The sequence below is a fragment of the Hippocampus bargibanti genome, linkage group LG12, assembly GCF_051943395.1.
Source record: "Hippocampus bargibanti isolate YZ-2025 linkage group LG12, ASM5194339v1, whole genome shotgun sequence".
Taxonomy (NCBI): domain Eukaryota; kingdom Metazoa; phylum Chordata; class Actinopteri; order Syngnathiformes; family Syngnathidae; genus Hippocampus; species Hippocampus bargibanti.
The window spans coordinates 22,844,689-22,864,869 of NC_142745.1; the positions used below are offsets into that span (position 1 = coordinate 22,844,689).

At 42.5% G+C, this 20,181-nt stretch overlaps 1 protein-coding gene across 1 annotated transcript in view; it reads left to right on the top strand.

The window, feature by feature from the left end:
- Positions 1 to 20,181, top strand: part of usp48 (ubiquitin specific peptidase 48) — a 48,534-nt gene that overhangs the window by 16,123 nt on the left and 12,230 nt on the right. The window contains exons 11-22 of the mRNA XM_089010461.1: positions 338 to 487; positions 3,294 to 3,494; positions 3,592 to 3,703; positions 4,871 to 5,013; positions 8,463 to 8,537; positions 8,636 to 8,760; positions 14,395 to 14,517; positions 14,587 to 14,648; positions 16,518 to 16,628; positions 18,982 to 19,112; positions 19,737 to 19,843; positions 19,959 to 20,066. Coding sequence (XP_088866587.1) covers positions 338 to 487; positions 3,294 to 3,494; positions 3,592 to 3,703; positions 4,871 to 5,013; positions 8,463 to 8,537; positions 8,636 to 8,760; positions 14,395 to 14,517; positions 14,587 to 14,648; positions 16,518 to 16,628; positions 18,982 to 19,112; positions 19,737 to 19,843; positions 19,959 to 20,066 — 1,448 coding nt within the window. The remainder of the gene's footprint in view (positions 1 to 337; positions 488 to 3,293; positions 3,495 to 3,591; positions 3,704 to 4,870; positions 5,014 to 8,462; positions 8,538 to 8,635; positions 8,761 to 14,394; positions 14,518 to 14,586; positions 14,649 to 16,517; positions 16,629 to 18,981; positions 19,113 to 19,736; positions 19,844 to 19,958; positions 20,067 to 20,181) is intronic.

Below are 20,181 nucleotides of genomic sequence, written 5' to 3' on the forward strand. Positions count from 1 at the left end.
CAATTAAATTTGTAAGCTGAGCTATCACTGTATAAGTGTTCGATTATTGGACCCCTCTGTTGCAAGACATGTCAGAACATGTGGCAAAATGAACGTGCGACATCTCGACTGCTTGATACTCCAGAAGCATGCTAGATGCTAGACAACCAATCCTGTAGGAGTATTTTACACCATGTCGGTTACGATGTGCCACCACAAGGCAAAATGGGCCACAAGCATGAACCGTCGGGTGAACATCGGCTTGTGTTGACGTCATCTGACTAACCTCTGTACTTGCAGTTAACATCATCTGCTGTCTCGTCTGAAATTTGTTTCCCTCTTTTCCAAACTCCATCAGGGTTCCTTCAGAGGTTGGTGGACCAGGACAACCATAAATTTGAGGAGTGGTGCAGTGAAATGTCGGACATGAGGAAACAGAGTGTGGATAAGGGCAAAGCCAAGCATGAAGAAGTCAAGGAGCTCTACGATCTGTTACCTGCCAGAGATGGTCAGTAAGCATGTTCTCCAGCCATCTTGGAAATTAATTGTTTGCTTCATGTGGTGTAAAAGACCAAAAAATGGATTTGATGCAGAGGAATTTGACCTTGGATTATAGTTTGTCGACACTGCACTCGTCTGCCAGAACGTACCAAAAGAGCGAATGGAATATTCATTTACCCATGGTGCTTTGCAGGATTTACATCCAACATGGCGGATGGTTTTAGAGTGAGAAGAGGAGTCAAACTCTAAAAGATATTAAAATTAAGCAGCAAACAAGCATTTTTTTCCAGTTTTTTTAAGAAACAATGGAATAAGTCTATGGAGGGTCGTGACAATTGGTTGCAGCAAACTGCTGTTGTTGATTCCAATTTAGTGGCTGACGGGAACGATGTCAGAGCTGTTGCAGCACATTGGACATTTTCAAAGCAAATAAATTACAGTGATACCTTGTCTTACGAACTTAATTGGTTCCCAGACATAGTGTGTAAGGCGAAAAGTGTGTATCCCAAACATTAATTTCCCATGGGAAACCAGAAAAATGAGAATAATCCGTTCCCAGGTCACCATAAAACATACTTTTCTTCTTTCTAATTTTCTTCTAATATATTCCCCCTGTACACTGCAGTTCACGTGTTGAGAAAAATGTCTCCTAAAACCATGTGTGGATACTAAACAAAGGATGACTTGTTTTAAAATAAATACAGTGATACCTCAGCTTGCCAACTTAATTGGTTCCCAGAAAGGGTGTGTAAGGCCAAAAGTTTCTCTGCCAAACATTTATTTCCCATAAGAAACCATTACAATGAGAATAATCCGTTCCCAGGTCGCATAAAACATAATTTTCTATGAAATAAGCCTTAAAACTACACAAAATATTCCTTTTGGTATGTATAATAATGTGTGATGGTATTGTAATGAAAGAAACAAACTATACTTTATAATAAAGTGGTTTTATTGACCTTTGTGATGGTCGTTGATGGCTTGATGGAATGGAGTGGCCGCTTTCATCAGCATTAAACACTTGATGAGGAACGTAGCCTTCTTCTTCCACCAACTTGAAGAATGATTCCTGTAAGCTTTGGCAGCTTTATCGTCAGAACTTGCTGCCTCACCATGACGAATGACACCATGAATCCCTGCACGACGCTAAAAAGACAACTGACGCCTCCGGACAAGTTGTGTCCATAATTTGTAAAATCACTTCAGATGACTTTTACTGAGCGTATTTTACAAAGATTCCGCGGCATATAGCTATATTTTACGTTTGAAGACTCGCGTTGAATATTCAGGAAGTCTTGTTTTCGAGTAGATGACGATCCCCACGTGACATCACGTTTAGAACGCCCCTGACCGAGAAAGCGACACTCAATGCATTTTGCGGTACTTTGTTTAGTCTGAAAACTTCGTGTTGATCCGTGTTGATGGCGAAATTAGAAGGAAACACATCAATAATGCGATGGTGAATCGTTGTGTGTTGCACCAGGACTACTATTTGATACTAGTTGACACAAATTCCCATCAGACAAATCAGCCCATTTTCAACGGAGCTTGGGCGCCATCTTCTGCATTTTCTTAGTGCTACATTGCTGTCATTAAGGCCTCAAATTGATATGAGAGGACTCCTTTAATCGATTGCAAACATTGATGCTTTCCTCTTCAGAACTATTTGAATCATATTCATAACTGGACGAGTAACAAGAAAGCATCTTCTCCGAATCTCAACTCTGTGAGCCCATTGTTTTGTTTCTTGAGCAAGGTAAGACTTCTTGGCGTGACGTCACAAACTGGGGGGGGGGGGGGGGGGCGGGACTTTCTGAAAATCCACAATTCGCAGCTCAATTTTTTGCAGATTTTGGACACTTGAAGTCACTTTTATTGGTGTTTTGCATTTGACTAAAAATATCAGCCTGTGTGTTTTGGGTATTTTAGATGCTATGAAACGTTTTTCTGATGACAGTTAGGAAACGAAAAAATGGTGTTGGTTGTCCTTTAAAGTTCTCGAACCATCCGTGGCTAGCCTTGAAATCATCAATGGATGTCGAACTTCCAGATTGCCTCTTGACCATATCCGAGTGAAGTTGCCGTGCTTTCTCTGCGATAATTTTACCTAGTTCCTCATTAATTGTGTTCTGTTTAGCTGGGTTGATAGCTTTTTGCATCAAGTGTACAGAAGGCTTGTGCGGGTTATTTATGGATCCTGATTGATGGGATATTTTAACCTCGCAGTCTACACACTATCAATAAAGTTGAAATGAGTCCAAATTTCACTGTGTTTTCTATCCATTTTCTCACTCTCTGTCCTCCTCCTGCCTATTTTAATTTGCAGCTGTGTTTCTGTAAACCCCCTCCCCCTCCTCACTGCTGCGTTCTTGACCAATCACATGCGGCTTTAACCGAAGACTGGGGGTGGGGAATAGAGGACAAAAAAAGTCAGCTGCTATTTCCTTGTTTGTAAAACAGGCTCATTCACAAACGATACATCACTCATTGTTGCGCTCCGTGCGTATCCCGAAAAATAGTTTGTATGCCAAGATTAAATTCTCGTCAATTTTAACGTTTGTAAGCCGAAAAGTTCGTTAGCCAAGGCGTTCGTAAGCCGAGGTATCACTGTCGGTTGAAGTAGAGACCAGAAATAAATATTGTGCAAAGTCTCTTGTCTTCGTTTTCTCTGTAACACCGTCAAATATCAAAATAGCACAGGATTGATTGTGTCGTAACTCAAGAAAATTGAAAATGTTTGTTGATTTTATGTGTGATGTCATTCTTTGATTTGAATTCAAAGTGTTTTATGTTGTTTTTGATTGCGGTTGAAGGAGAAGCGTACGAGTTCATCCCTCTGGATTGGTTGAAGAAGTGGTTAGATGACTCGACGGCCACCAAGACAATCGACAACTCCCACTTTGTGTGTTCGCACGGCAAACTGCATCCCGACAAAGTGGGAGATGCCAAGAGGGTTTCTCAGACGGCTGGCCAGGTCCTCTACGAGCGCTACGGTGGAGGCCCAAGGCTTGATGGTACAACAAAGACAAACTGCTGCTAAATGGAAGTCGTTTTGGGATGATTCAGGCGAGAAATGTGTGACGGGAACACGCTACTTGTCTGAAACTGCAGACTCCACTCTATGCCGAGAGTGCGTGGAACAGCGATGCAGGGTACTACGGCTCAAGAATCAACTTCACGAGGACCACAAGGAAGTCTCCAATCTGGTCAAGCGTAACATCAGGTAATCATACAACAACAACAATAATAATAATAATAATAATAATAATAATAATAATAATAATAATACAATTGATTTCTAACTGCCTTTTGAAACTCTCAAGGTCACTTTACAGTCACAGGAAAAGTTTTTCTGTGGGTGAGCAGCGGCAGCCACACGCGCCAGCGTTCACTCGACCCAAAAGTAACTCAAATAGATAGCTAGCTAATAGATAGCTACTGATAGCCACTAGATAGCTAGCTGGGCAGCCAGCCAGCCAGACAGCTAATAGATAAGAAGATGTAGAAGGCTTGAATGGGAAAGTGGAAGGTCGGGCAAGGGAGAAGGGGGAATGATTGTATCTATTAGCGATCTATTAGCTAGCTGGCTGGGTGGCTATCTGTTAGCTGGATGGTGGCTGGCTGGTTGGCTATCTATTGGCTATCTGGCTATCTATTAGCTATTTATTGGCTAGCTATCTGGCTGGCTATCTATTATCCGGCTATCCGGTGGCTAGCTGGCTGGTTGGCTGGCTATCTGTTGGCTATCTATTAGCTAGCTAGCTGGGTGGCTATCTGTTAGCTGGATGGTGGCTGGCTGGTTGGCTATCTATTGGCTAGCTGGCTATCTATTAGCTATTTATTGGCTAGCTATCTGGCTGGCTATCAGCTATCTAGTGGCTAGCTATCTATTGGCTATCTGTTAGCTAGCTGGATATCTGCTGGCTATCTATTAGCTAGCTAGCTAGTTTTTTATTTATTTGAGTTATTTAGGGTTAAGTGAACGCTGGCGCATGTGGCTACCGCTGCTCTCCCACAGAAAAAAATATCCTGTGACTGTAAAGTGACCTTGAAGGTTTTGTAAGGCGCTTATAAATCAAATGTATTATTATTATTATTATTATTATAACCGATTAACTGAATTTTCACAAAGAACAGACATGTAAAATGGAGAAATGCTGCCCCATCGTAAAAAGGAAAAAAAAAAAACATGGCCGGAGGTCTGACCAACGCCTTATCGGCACCCAAACCAAAAACAAATCCCAAACCAATTTGGGCATGGCGCTCCACGTCATATTTTCAATTCCCAAATACATTTGGGAATGGCAGCGACTGAGTTAGTTTTATTTTAGTTTTAAAACATATTTTTCAAAGAATCATTTTATTGATCTGTATATGTATCTGTTTCCAGTGGAGAAGGTTACTGGGTGGGCAAAGCCTCTTTGCGCAGTTGGAGGCAGTTAGCTCTGGAGCAACTGGACAAGGATGAGCATGAAAGTGAACCCAGCAATGGTCAGAGCAATGGCAATGGCTCACACGCCCACAACAGCCAGGGTAAGAAAGAGCATTGGGTCATTTCAACTCGCTTTTACACCAGGAGCCTTTTTGTAGCCAAACGGCAATCAATGATTAAAAAAATAAATACATCGCTGATCTGATCATAAAAGCAAAATACAGTGACACCTCGGCTTACGAACACTTAAGTTCACGAACTTTTCGCCTTACGAACATTAAATTCGTGAGTTTATAATCTTTGCTCACAAACTCGTTTTCGGCGGACGAACCAAACCACACAGCGCCACGGTGGCTGGCAGACTAGTTTTCCACACCCATTTTGTTGAGTGCAGACGTGGTTTGCTATCGAGTGGAGTACTTTTGCTATTATGGGAGCGAAAAAGACCCCACCACAGGCTAGTGCTAAGCCGAAGAAGACGTGAAAGAAAATGACGGTCGAGCAGAAGAATGATATCATCAAAAAACACCAACAAGGTGTGACTTAGCGTCTCAGTACCGGTATGCTTGGTTGCTATGTGTGGCTAAGGGTGTTTCTGTGTTTTTTAACAACGGTCTCAGGCAATAAAAGAGGTTGAAAAACTTGTTAATTTGGATGAACGAAAAGCAGCTAGCAGGGTATAGTGTGAGTGAGGATATTATCGCCCAGAAAGCATGGCAACTCCACTTGGATATCATCAAGAGGCACCTACATCAATGACTATCACAAAGGTCAATAAAACGACTTGATTAGACAGTACGGTTTATTTCTTTCATTCCAATACAGTAGCACATTTATTATATGTAAAATAAGGTTTATTTTGTGTAGTTTTAAGGCTTATTTCATAGACAATTATGTTTTATGCGCCCTGGGAATGGAATATTCATTTACCCATGGTGCTTTGCAGGATTTACATCCAACATGGCGGATGGTTTTAGAGTGAGAAGAGGAGTCAAACTCTAAAAGATATTAAAATTAAGCAGCAAACAAGCATTTTTTTCCCCAGTTTTTTTAAGAAACAATGGTAGCCAGCAGTAGCCAAAATAGAACTGTATAGTGCCACTTAGCAGTTTTTTTGACAACGATACTAGTACAGCGTGTTCTACCGGAAACAAATTCCTTGTGTGTTCTACATACTTGGCAATAAAGATGATTCTGATTCTGATTCTGATTCTGATAAGTCTATGGAGGGTCGTGACAATTGGTTGCAGCAAACTGCTGTTGTTGATTCCAATTTAGTGGCTAACGGGAACGATGTCAGAGCTGTTGCAGCACATTGGACATTTTCAAAGCAAATAAATTACAGTGATACCTTGGCTTACGAACTTAATTGGTTCCCAGACATAGTGTGTAAGGCGAAAAGTGTGTATCCCAAACATTAATTTCCCATGGGAAACCAGAAAAATGAGAATAATCCGTTCCCAGGTCACCATAAAACATACTTTTCTTCTTTCTAATTTTCTTCTAATATATTCCCCCTGTACACTGCAGTTCACGTGTTGAGAAAAATGTCTCCTAAAACCATGTGTGGATACTAAACAAAGGATGACTTGTTTTAAAATAAATACAGTGATACCTCAGCTTGCCAACTTAATTGGTTCCCAGAAAGGGTGTGTAAGGCCAAAAGTTTCTCTGCCAAACATTTATTTCCCATAAGAAACCATTACAATGAGAATAATCCGTTCCCAGGTCGCATAAAACATAATTTTCTATGAAATAAGCCTTAAAACTACACAAAATATTCCTTTTGGTATGTATAATAATGTGCGATGGTATTGTAATGAAAGAAACAAACTATACTTTATAATAAAGTGGTTTTATTGACCTTTGTGATGGTCGTTGATGGCTTGATGGAATGGAGTGGCCGCTTTCATCAGCATTAAACACTTGATGAGGAACGTAGCCTTCTTCTTCCACCAACTTGAAGAATGATTCCTGTAAGCTTTGGCAGCTTTATCGTCAGAACTTGCTGCCTCACCATGACGAATGACACCATGAATCCCTGCACGACGCTAAAAAGACAACTGACGCCTCCGGACAAGTTGTGTCCATAATTTGTAAAATCACTTCAGATGACTTTTACTGAGCGTATTTTACAAAGATTCCACGGCATATAGCTATATTTTACGTTTGAAGACTCGCGTTGAATATTCAGGAAGTCTTGTTTTCGAGTAGATGACGATCCCCACGTGACATCACGTTTAGAACGCCCCTGACCGAGAAAGCGACACTCAATGCATTTTGCGGTACTTTGTTTAGTCTGAAAACTTCGTGTTGATCCGTGTTGATGGCGAAATTAGAAGGAAACACATCAATAACGCGATGGTGAATCGTTGTGTGTTGCACCAGGACTACTATTTGATACTAGTTGACACAAATTCCCATCAGACAAATCAGCCCATTTTCAACGGAGCTTGGGCGCCATCTTCTGCATTTTCTTAGTGCTACATTGCTGTCATTAAGGCCTCAAATTGATATGGGAGGACTCCTTTAATCGATTGCAAACATTGATGCTTTCCTCTTCAGAACTATTTGAATCATATTCATAACTGGACGAGTAACAAGAAAGCATCTTCTCCGAATCTGAACTCTGTGAGCCCATTGTTTTGTTTCTTGAGCAAGGTAAGACTTCTTGGCGTGACGTCACAAACTGGGGGGGGGGGGGGACTTTCTGAAAATCCACAATTCGCAGCTCAATTTTTTTGCATATTTTGGACACTTGAAGTCACTTTTATTGGTGTTTTGCATTTGACTAAAAATATCAGCCTGTGTGTTTTGGGTATTTTAGATGCTATGAAACGTTTTTCTGATGACAGTTAGGAAACGAAAAAATGGTGTTGGTTGGCCTTTAAAGTTCTCGAACCATCCGTGGCTAGCCTTGAAATCATCAATGGATGTGGAACTTCCAGATTGCCTCTTGACCATATCCGAGTGAAGTTGCCGTGCTTTCTCTGCGATAATTTTACCTAGTTCCTCATTAATTGTGTTCTGTTTAGCTGGGTTGATAGCTTTTTGCATCAAGTGTACAGAAGGCTTGTGCGGGTTATTTATGGATCCTGATTGATGGGATATTTTAACCTTGCAGTCTACACACTATCAATAAAGTTGAAATGAGTCCAAATTTTGTGTAGTTTTAAGGCTTATTTCATAGACAATTATGTTTTATGCGCCCTGGGAACGGATTATTCTCATTGTAATGGTTTCTTATGGGAAATAAATGTTTGGCAGAGAAACTTTTGGCCTTACACACCCTTTCTGGCAACCAATTAAGTTCGCAAGCTGAGGTATCACTGTATTTATTTTAAAACAAGTCATCCTTTGTTTTAGTATCCACACGTGGTTTTAGGAGACATTTTTCTAAACACGTGAACTGCAGTGTACAGGGAGAATATATTCTAAGAGCAAAAAGTGGACCAACATTTCAATGACACACATGAAGAATCAATCTGCATTGTGTGAATTGAATTGTGTATGAGTGGCAACCTGAATTGAGTGGTCCTTTATCTTGTAGACTGCAGTCCTGAGGTCTCGGAGGGCAACGAGGAGGAGATGAAGACATTCAATGAGGACATTGTCTGCACCCACGGTATGTTCGCATGGAGCATGTGGTATGAAAAGATATTCACAAATTGCCTCTTCATATTTTGCTGATATGGGAGTTGGCGACATGTCTTTGTGCATCAGGAGGTCTAAGTATTCTGGACACTGAGCGTAAACTGGTTTCTTGTGAAGTTTGGACCAAGCTCAGGGCCTACTTCCCCAAAGCCCTGGAATTTAACCAAGACCAAAGTCCCTGTCAGCAGTGTCGAGTAAGTGCTCACTCATCCCTTACTTTATGTCAAATAAATACATACATGCACACATGCACACGTGGAGTTACTTCGGGGTTGAGTGAACACTGGCACATGTGGCTGCCGCTGCTCACCCACACAAAAAACACACACACACACGCATACATACATACATACATACATACATACATACATACATACATCAAAGTCAGTCAAAGTCAAAGTCAGCTTTATTGTCAAATATGCTAATATGCATGACATACAGCACAGATGAAATTAATGTCCTCTCGGACCCAGCGTGCAAGACATGCAAGGCACTATAACGTGGCTAAAAAAGACATACAATTGACAACAGACAATACATGTAATTTCTGTATGTAAAGTGAGGTAGTGTCGTATGGAAAGTGAGGTAGTGACGTATGTAAAGTGAGGTAGTGACATATGTAAAGTGAGGAAGTGACGTACATAAAGTGACCTAATGTCGTAATTGCAAAAACAAACAACTAGAAAGGGTTGAAGTGAGGTCTTGTCTAATGAGAAATAACAAAAAATAGAGTTCAGGATGATCGTACAGCATGTAGCGTGTACTCAGAGTTCGGTGAGTGTGGCAGTGGGAAGGGGCAGGCTGGGCAGGGCTGGGAGGGAGTTGAGTCTCCGGACTGCCTGGTGGCAGAAACTGTCCTTGAGCCTGCTGGTCTTGGCTCGGAGACTCCGCAGTCTCCGACCCGATGGCAGCAGGCTGAAGAGGCTGTGGGAGGGGTGGGTGGGATCGCCAGCGATCCGGATGGCTCTGCGGGTGAGGCGGGTGTTGTAGATGTCCTGAAGGGGGGGGAGAGAGACACCGATGATCTTCTCAGCTGTCCTCACGATGCGCTGCAGAGTCTTACGGCAGGACACGGTGCAGGCGCCGTACCACACAGTGATACAGCTGGTCAGGATGCTCTCTATGGTACCGCGGTAGAAGGAGGTCGTGATGGGGGTCGGGGCTCCAACTCTTTTGAGCTTGCGGAGGAAGTACAGGCGCTGGTGGGCTCTCTTGGCCATTGATGCCGTGTTGTGGCTCCAGGACAGGTCTTCGGATATGTGCACTCCCAGGAACTTGGTGCTGCTCACTCTCTCCACTGCAGCACCGTCGATGGTTAGTGGAGCATGCTGGGGGCGCACTCTCCTGAAGTCCACAACAATCTCCTTCGTCTTCTCCACATTCAGACGGAGATTGTTGTCCTTGCACCACGTGGCCAGGCGGCTGACCTCGTCCCTGTAGGCTGTCTCCTCGTCGTTGTTGATGAGGCCCACCACAGTCGTGTCATCCGCAAACTTTATGAAGAGGTTGGAGCTAGGTGATGATGGTGAGCAGTCGTGCGTGAGCAGAGTGAAGAGGAGGGGGCTCAGCACACACCCCTGGGGGGCCCCTGTGTTCAGCGTGATGGTGCTGGAAGTGTTGTCGCCAACTCTGACTGCCTGTGGTCTCCCCGTCAGGAAGTCCAGCAGCCAGTTGCACAGGGAGGTGCTGATCCCCAGTTTGCTCAGTTTATTGGTGAGTTGTTGGGGGATGATTGTGTTGAATGCTGAGCTGAAGTCGATGAACAGCATTCTGACGTAGGAGTCTCTGGTCTCCAGGTGGGTGAGCGCTGTGTGGAGAGCAGTGGAGATGGCATCATCGGTCGAGCGGTTGGGCCGATATGCAAATTGGAAGGGGTCATGGGTGGGGGGGAGGGCAGCCTTGATGTGGTTCATAACTAGCCGCTCGAAGCACTTCATGAGGATGGGAGTGAGTACGACCGGGCGGTAGTCATTGTGGCAGGTGGGGGACGACTTCTTCGGGACCGGGATAATGGTGGTGGCTTTGAGGCACGTGGGCACAACAGCCTGGCTCAGAGAGGTGTTGAAGATGTCCGTGAAGACATCTGTGAGCTCCACAGCGCAGTCTCTCAGAACACGGCCAGGAATGCCGTCGGGACCCGGGGCTTTTCGCGCGTTGGCCTCACGCTGTCCTGGGACAGTGTCAGCACCTGTTCGCCGGGAGGTGGTGGGGTCTTCTGTGCTGGAGTGCTGTTGTCTGCCTCGAAGCGGGCGAAGAAGCTGGTTCAGCAGAGTGGTGGAGTTCTCGCAGGTCTGTGGAGTGGGCTTGTAGTCTGTGATGGTCTGTATCCCACGCCACAGGGATAGCTAGCTGGGCAGCCAGCCAGCCAGACAGCTAATAGATAAGAAGATGTAGAAGGCTTGAATGGGAAAGTGGAAGGTCGGGCAAGGGAGAAGGGGGAATGATTGTATCTATTAGCGATCTATTAGCTAGCTGGCTGGGTGGCTATCTGTTAGCTGGATGGTGGCTGGCTGGTTGGCTATCTATTGGCTATCTGGCTATCTATTAGCTATTTATTGGCTAGCTATCTGGCTGGCTATCTATTATCCGGCTATCCGGTGGCTAGCTGGCTGGTTGGCTGGCTATCTGTTGGCTATCTATTAGCTAGCTAGCTGGGTGGCTATCTGTTAGCTGGATGGTGGCTGGCTGGTTGGCTATCTATTGGCTAGCTGGCTATCTATTAGCTATTTATTGGCTAGCTATCTGGCTGGCTATCTATTAGCTATCTAGTGGCTAGCTGGCTAGTTGGCTAGCTATCTATTGGCTATCTGTTAGCTAGCTGGCTATCTGCTGGCTATCTATTAGCTAGCTAGCTAGTTTTTTTATTTATTTGAGTTATTTAGGGTTAAGTGAACGCTGGCGCATGTGGCTACCGCTGCTCTCCCACAGAAAAAAAAATCCTGTGACTGTAAAGTGACCTTGAAGGTTTTGTAAGGCGCTTATAAATCAAATGTATTATTATTATTATTATTATTATTATAACCGATTAACTGAATTTTCACAAAGAACAGACATGTAAAATGGAGAAATGCTGCCCCATCGTAAAAAGGAAAAAAAAAAAACATGGCCGGAGGTCTGACCAACGCCTTATCGGCACCCAAACCAAAAACAAATCCCAAACCAATTTGGGCATGGCGCTCCACGTCATATTTTCAATTCCCAAATACATTTGGGAATGGCAGCGACTGAGTTAGTTTTATTTTAGTTTTAAAACATATTTTTCAAAGAATCATTTTATTGATCTGTATATGTATCTGTTTCCAGTGGAGAAGGTTACTGGGTGGGCAAAGCCTCTTTGCGCAGTTGGAGGCAGTTAGCTCTGGAGCAACTGGACAAGGATGAGCATGAAAGTGAACCCAGCAATGGTCAGAGCAATGGCAATGGCTCACACGCCCACAACAGCCAGGGTAAGAAAGAGCATTGGGTCATTTCAACTCGCTTCTACACCAGGAGCCTTTTTGTAGCCAAACGGCAATCAATGATTAAAAAAATAAATACATCGCTGATCTGATCATAAAAGCAAAATACAGTGACACCTCGGCTTACGAACACTTAAGTTCACGAACTTTTCGCCTTACGAACATTAAATTCGTGAGTTTATAATCTTTGCTAACAAACTCGTTTTCGGCGGACGAACCAAACCACACAGCGCCACGGTGGCTGGCAGACTAGTTTTTCACACCCATTTTGTTGAGTGCAGACGTGGTTTGCTATCGAGTGGAGTACTTTTGCTATTATGGGAGCGAAAAAGACCCCACCACAGGCCAGTGCTAAGCCGAAGAAGACGCGAAAGAAAATGACGGTCGAGCAGAAGAATGATATCATCAAAAAACACCAACAAGGTGTGCGTTTGTGTGACTTAGCGTCTCAGTACCAGTATGCTTGGTTGCTATGTGTGGCTAAGGGTGTTTCTGTGTTTTTTAACAACGGTCTCAGGCAATAAAAGAGGTTGAAAAACTTGTTAATTTGGATGAACGAAAAGCAGCTAGCAGGGTATAGTGTGAGTGAGGATATTATCGCCCAGAAAGCATGGCAACTCCACTTGGATATCATCAAGAGGCACCTACATCAATGACTATCACAAAGGTCAATAAAACGACTTGATTAGACAGTACGGTTTATTTCTTTCATTCCAATACAGTAGCACATTTATTATATGTAAAATAAGGTTTATTTTGTGTAGTTTTAAGGCTTATTTCATAGACAATTATGTTTTATGCGCCCTGGGAACGGATTATTCTCATTGTAATGGTTTCTTATGGGAAATAAATGTTTGGCAGAGAAACTTTTGGCCTTACACACCCTTTCTGGCAACCAATTAAGTTCGCAAGCTGAGGTATCACTGTATTTATTTTAAAACAAGTCATCCTTTGTTTTAGTATCCACACGTGGTTTTAGGAGACATTTTTCTAAACACGTGAACTGCAGTGTACAGGGAGAATATATTCTAAGAGCAAAAAGTGGACCAACATTTCAATGACACACATGAAGAATCAATCTGCATTGTGTGAATTGAATTGTGTATGAGTGGCAACCTGAATTGAGTGGTCCTTTATCTTGTAGACTGCAGTCCTGAGGTCTCGGAGGGCAACGAGGAGGAGATGAAGACATTCAATGAGGACATTGTCTGCACCCACGGTATGTTCGCATGGAGCATGTGGTATGAAAAGATATTCACAAATTGCCTCTTCATATTTTGCTGATATGGGAGTTGGCGACATGTCTTTGTGCATCAGGAGGTCTAAGTATTCTGGACACTGAGCGTAAACTGGTTTCTTGTGAAGTTTGGACCAAGCTCAGGGCCTACTTCCCCAAAGCCCTGGAATTTAACCAAGACCAAAGTCCCTGTCAGCAGTGTCGAGTAAGTGCTCACTCATCCCTTACTTTATGTCAAATAAATACATACATGCACACATGCACACGTGGAGTTACTTCGGGGTTGAGTGAACACTGGCACATGTGGCTGCCGCTGCTCACCCACACAAAAAACGCACACACATACATACATACATACATACATACATACATACATACATACATACATACATACATACATACATACATACATACATACATACATACATACATACATACACTCGTATATACACATACATACACACATACATACACACACGCACACCCACGCACACGCGCGCACACATGCACATGCACACACACATAACACACATACATACACACATACATACATACATACACGAATACACACATGGATACACACACAAATACACAAATACACACATAAATACACAAATAGACACATGAATACATCAATTAATGAATTAATTGACAAACAAACAAGTTCGATTGAAACCGTTAGTTTGGTCGATTGTTTTAAATCTGTCACTAAATCATATCATTTGTAATTTGGACTTCAAGACGGCGCCGCGAGAGTGGCTGCCTTTCCAGCAGCTCATGTATTTTGTTTTTCTACTTTCATTCCTTTTATCACTTTGCTGCTGTGAAATGCTTGATCCAATCCAATCCAATTGTATTTTATTTTGTTGTTGTTTTGACTTCAAGATGGCGCTGCGAGAGTGTCTGCCCTTCCAGCAGCTCCTGTAATATGTTTTTCTACTCCTTCCTTTCTTCTCACCTTCCTTTCATAACTTTGCTGCTGTGAAATGTCAATTTCTCCACTGCGAGACTAATTAAGTTCAAACCAAAGAATGGTACTTGGGTGCCAAAAAAGTGTGCTCAGTGCATCCTCGTCTGCATGAAATCTGTCAGTAAGGAGCGAATCAGAATGCTACGACTTTTTATGTGTCCAGACGCTGGAACAGGAAGAAAAGGACAATGAGGCTGTGAGTAAAATGATGGCTTTGGACCAGAAGAACCAACTCCTCAACCTCTTCCATGAGAAAAACCGACCAACCCTCAGCAAGTGGCCCCAGGTAACAAAATGGATCACGGTCACTATGCTGAACTTTGTTCATCAATGTTGTTTTATTGTATGTTTTCAGGACACAGATGTACTCTATGTCGTCTCTCTGTTTTTTGTGGATGAATGGAGAAAATTTATCAGGTATGGTTTTCTTTTTTATAATAATAATACATTTTATTTATAAGCGCCTTTACAGTCACAGGATAAGTTTTTCTGTGGGTGAGCAGTGGCAGCCACGCGCGCCAGCGTTCAGGCAACCCGGAATAACTACAGATATAAAGCTAACGAGTTAATTAGAAAGCTAGCTAGCTAGCCAGCCAGCTAGATAGCTAATAGATAGCTAGCGAGCCAACTAGATAGATAGTTAGCCAGATAGCTAGCAAGCCAGCTAGATAGCTAATAGATAGCAAATAAAGTGCTAGGTAGGTAGCCAGGCAGATAGCTAGCTACGTAGATAACTAGTTAGACAGATAGAAAGCTAGTTAGCTAATACCTAGCGAGCCAGCTAGATGGCTAATAGATAGCTAGCGAGATAGCCAGTGAGCCAGCTTGATATCTAGATAGCTAGCAAGACAACTAGATAGCTAGTGAGCCAGCTAGATAGCTAGCAAGCCAGCTAGAGAGCTAATAGATAGCAAATAAAGTGCTAGGTAGGTAGCTAGCTATATAGTTAGCTAGTTAGACAGATAGAATAGCTAACTAGATAGATAGAAAGCTAACTAGCTAGCCATTAGCTAGCAAGTGAGCCAGCTAGATATTTAATAGATAGCTAGCGAGATACCTAGCGAGCCAGCTAGATATCTAGATAGCTAGCGAGCCAGCTAGATAGCTAATAGATAGAAAATAAAGTGCTAGGTAGGTATCCAGGCAGATAGCTAGCTACATAGAGAGTTCGTTAGCTAGATAGATAGCCAGATACACTGTAGATAGATAGCTGAATAGCTGGATCAGGGTTGTCAAAGTCATTTTTGGCCGCGGGCCACATTGTAGTTCTGGTTTCCTCTCGACGGCCGTTATGAATTTGGGGAACCCATTAGAATGTTTAAATCCCTTCAAATCTTACATATAGAGCACACAGCAAATTAATGAATAACTCGTTTTCAAATCTGAAGTCAGGAATAATGACTTTTATTGTGGTTGACATCCAAAAATATGAAATTTTGGCTCAGATTTTAGCAATCATCATGGAATTTGATTTGCTTTCGCGGGCCGAAAAAAATGACGTGGCGGGCCGGATTTGGCCCGCGGGCCTTGACTTTGACACCTGTGAGCTAGATAAATAAAAAGAAGTGAAGAGAGGAAACCTTTCTCACACACCCCACGGTTACTTCAGAGCAATGACCACGGTGGGTGGGTGGTTTTTAATTGCAAAATAAACCGTTTTTTTTCTGTGTGTATCAACAGTAATGTCCCAATACCAACATTTCATACAATACACGCATACAATAAGCCAAGGTGAGAACTGAAACAATCCTGTCGCAAAATTATTCGTAATTGGTATTCATTCAAATAATTATTATCAGGATACTAATTTGAATACCTTTGAGGAAGTGTACATTGGAACATTTTACACACTTAAAAAAGATTAAAGTTTGTTTTATTTGTATTTTTTTAGTACAGTGAACGCTTTAGCTCACATACTTTTCGTCTTCCGAACATTAAATTCGTGAGAATGTAGTCTTGGCTACACACACTTTCTGGGAACCAATTAAGTTCGTGAGCTGAGGTATCGCTGTACTGTATTTTCTGGTGGATGAGGCACACCCAAAAAAAGCCTTGTTTTTCTTCAAAAGATGAACCTACGCCGTATACGCCGCTGCGCCTTATCAGTGAAGTCATATTGAGCCACAACAGGTCTTGCAATGACAATCAGCAGCCACCGACTCATTATGCCTTTTTTTAAAACTAAAAATAATATCAAAACAGATTTTTTTGGTAGTCATGTTTTTTTAATGGAATTTTCAACATTTTGAAAAAAAACCTGTATGTGTCCTTGCATTTTCCTGACAGAAGACCCACCAAATCGTCCCCAGTGTCGAGTGTGGGCAACAGCCTCCTGGTATGTCCCCATGGAGGCTTCCTTTTCACCTATGACTCCCTGATCAACGGAGATGCCCAGCAGTGAGTTCCAACATACACACAAAATTCTTCCACATTTTGCCGAAATTCCTGATTTTTTTAAACTTTCATGAGTTCGCCGGAATATTGAGGGAAAATTGCCGAAAATGAATGACATTTCGGGCTTAGCACGTCAACTTCACAGCAGAGGTCGTGAGTTCAAATACATGTGTTGGATTATTTTGATCGTTCGCCCTTGGTTCATTGCTTCGACGGGTGTTGATGGAGGATGGTTAAATCATCAGGGAGCCAGATGTAGAATAGAAAATTGGTTTAATCTTGGTGAGAGCGGAGATATAGTGTGTCCTTTCTCGGTCGGGGGCGTTCCTTCAGTGACGTGACGTGAGGACTCGTCACCAACTCAAAAACTAGACTTCTGGAATATTCAGCGCGAGTCGTAAAATATATATATATGGTGGAATCTTTATAAAATACGCTCAGTAGAAGTCATTTGAGGCGATTTTACAAATTGTCCTTTAAAGGACAACTGACGCCTCCGAACAAGTTGTCTCCATAATTTGTAAAATGAGTTCAAATGACTTCTACTGAGCGTATTTTAATAAAATTCCACCGCATATAGCTATATTTTACGTTTTAAGACTCGTGCTGAATATTCAGGAAGTCTTGTTTTTGAGTTGGTGACGAGTCCGTACGTGACGCCACTAAAGGAACGCCCTTGACCGAAAAAAGACGCATTGTAGCGGTCCTTCCATCACGTCAATGTATTTTGCTGTACTTGTTTGGTCTGGGGACCTCGTGTTGCACCCAAGAGCCGCCAGAAGAGGGCGTCCAAGCTCCATGTAAGGAATTTATCAGCCTGTGGAAACGTAGGTGGCCACAGGAGGTCGGCATTTTGTGCCTCTTTTTCGGTGAGACATTTCCCCTCAATGTTGCCTCAAAATGGCACGGAATAAATTCTTTAATTGATTGCAAACATGTATGCTTTCCTCTTCAGAACTATTTGAATCATATTCATAACTGGATGTGTAACAAGAAAGCATATTCTCCGAATCTGGCGGGACCTTCTACAACTGGCCACTTCCGGTTTCATTTATTTGCAGATTTTGGACACTTTAAGTCATTTTTATTGGTGTTTTGCATCTGACTAAAAATATCATACTGCGTGTTTTGGGTATTTTAGATGCTATAAAACGTTTTTCTGATGTCAGTTAAGAAACAAAAAAATGGTGTTGGTTGTCCTTTAAAGAAATAAACTGTACTGTATAATAAAGTTGTTTTATTGACCTTTGTGATGGTCGTTGCCTCTTGATGATATCCGAGTGAAGTTGCCCTAATATACATGTAATACCCTCACTCCAGTGACGTGCAGTCAGTGGAGGCAGGTGAGGCAGTGCCTCACCTGTCATCATGGAAAGCTGTCATGGAAATATCAAATGAAAAAATAAATTAAACAGTTAGATGTATTTAATGATTTGTACTTTAAAGTTCTTGTCCATTTAACTTCACCGTTTTAGGATTTTTTTCAAAATCGCTGAATTTTCACATTTACCGTTCAAATACTAAGTAGAGCTGATTGATGACGTCAGTGCCTCACCAGCCATGAACCTCACCGCACGTCACTGCCTCACTCACACTGTCCCCTGCTAGCTGCTTTCCGTTGATCCAAATCAACAGAAGTTTTTCAACCTCATCTATTGCCTGAGACCGTTGCTTAGACAACACAGAAACACCCTTAGCCACACGTGGCAATGGTCGACTTAGCGTACTGAGACGCTAAGTCACACAAAGGCACACCTGGTTGGTGTTTTTTGATGATCTCCTTCTTCTGCTCCACCGTCATTTTCTTTTGTGTCATCTTCGGCTTAACACTAGCCTGTGGTGGGGTCTTTTTCCGTCCCATAATAGCAAAAGTACTCCACTCGATAACAAACCACGTCTGCACTCAAAGGAAGAGGGTGACCAAAACTAGTCCGCCAGCCACCGTGGCGCTGTGTGGTTTGGTTCGTCTGCCGAAAACTAGTCCGTTAGTAGTCAAGACTATATGCTTGCGAATTTAATGTTCGTGAGGTGAAAAGTTCGGGAGCTAAAGCGTTCATAAGCCGACGTATCACAGTATTTGTCCTCAATATTGTGACAATCTCATATGAGCTTCCAAGTTGTATTACCACAAACGGACCTAAGTCTTCTTGTGCCGGTTCCAAGCCCGGATAAATACAGAGGGTTGTGTCAGGAAGGACATCCGACGTAAAAGCTTGGCCAAAACAAACATGCGGATCAAACCTCTAAAGATGGAGGACACTGATTTGCTGTGACGACCCCTTAAAGGGAAAAGCCGAATTTGATCCCAACGAGCTAATTTGTCCTGTATATGTGCCGTTTGTTTTGTCCTGCACAGCATTGTTCTGCTGTGGCCCAGCGAATGGGAGGTGATCAGTAAACTCTTCATTGTGGACCAGCCCGTCTCCATCAGCTGCGTCAAACAGGCCACGGCCGCTGGTCCCACCACCAAATACACCACTCAGCCTGGTAACAACACTTTACTTGACTTCAGCCACAAGCGACAGCTAGCCAGCTACACAGCTAACGGCTAGCCAGCTAGCTAGATAACTAATGTTTCCTGCAGTTAATTAGCTATCGGGCTATCTAATTGGCTATCTATGAGCTATATAACTGGCTATTAGCTAGCTGGCTAGCTTTCTATCTATTTGAGTTAGTCTGGGTTGAGTGAACGCCTTGAGAGTTTTGAAAGCTGCTTATTAATCAAATTTATTATTATTATTATTATTATTATTATTATACACCGGAAAATATGGTATGTACAGTAAAGTCTCGTTATATCGATATCGGATATATCGATAGTCCCGGTTATATCGATACTATTTCTATGCACGCACGGAGAAAATTACATGCAAACAGGGTCGGATATATCGATAGTCCCGGTTATATCGATATTTTTTCGGACTCCCTTGAATATCGATATGACGAGACTACTGTATCTAGCTAGCTAACTTTCTATCTATTTGAGTTATTCTGGGTTGAGTGAACGCCTTGAGAGTTTTGAAAGCCGCTTATTAATCAAATTTATTATTATTATTATTATTATTATACACCGGAAAATATGGTATGTAGTTGTTTTTATGGTATTTTCAGATCTATGCTGGGAGTGCAGAGAAGGTTTCCTTTTCCAGCAGCAGAAAGACCTCCGAGAGTACACCCAAGCCACCATTTACATCCGCAAAATCATTGAAGACAAACGGGTATGCCAAATCCGCAGACATTTTCGTTCTGTGGTGAAGGAGTCAGTCCAACGTTTTTTTTGCGCTGACTACTCTTGATCATCCGAGTGACAAGTGATTTTTGCCTTTTGAAAAGCTGACGAAAGAGGCTGTTCCCGAGCTGAACGCCAGCAGTTCTGAGGCCGAGGAGGAGAAGGAAGAGCAACCAAAGGTCGTGGATGAGGGAGATCCGGACTTCAGCAAGGTAAAAATCAAGCAACGTCATTTTACTCAACTACAGTGATACCTCAGCTGACAAATGCTTTAGTTCACAAACTTTTCGCCTTATGAACATCAAATTCGCGAGAATATAATAATAA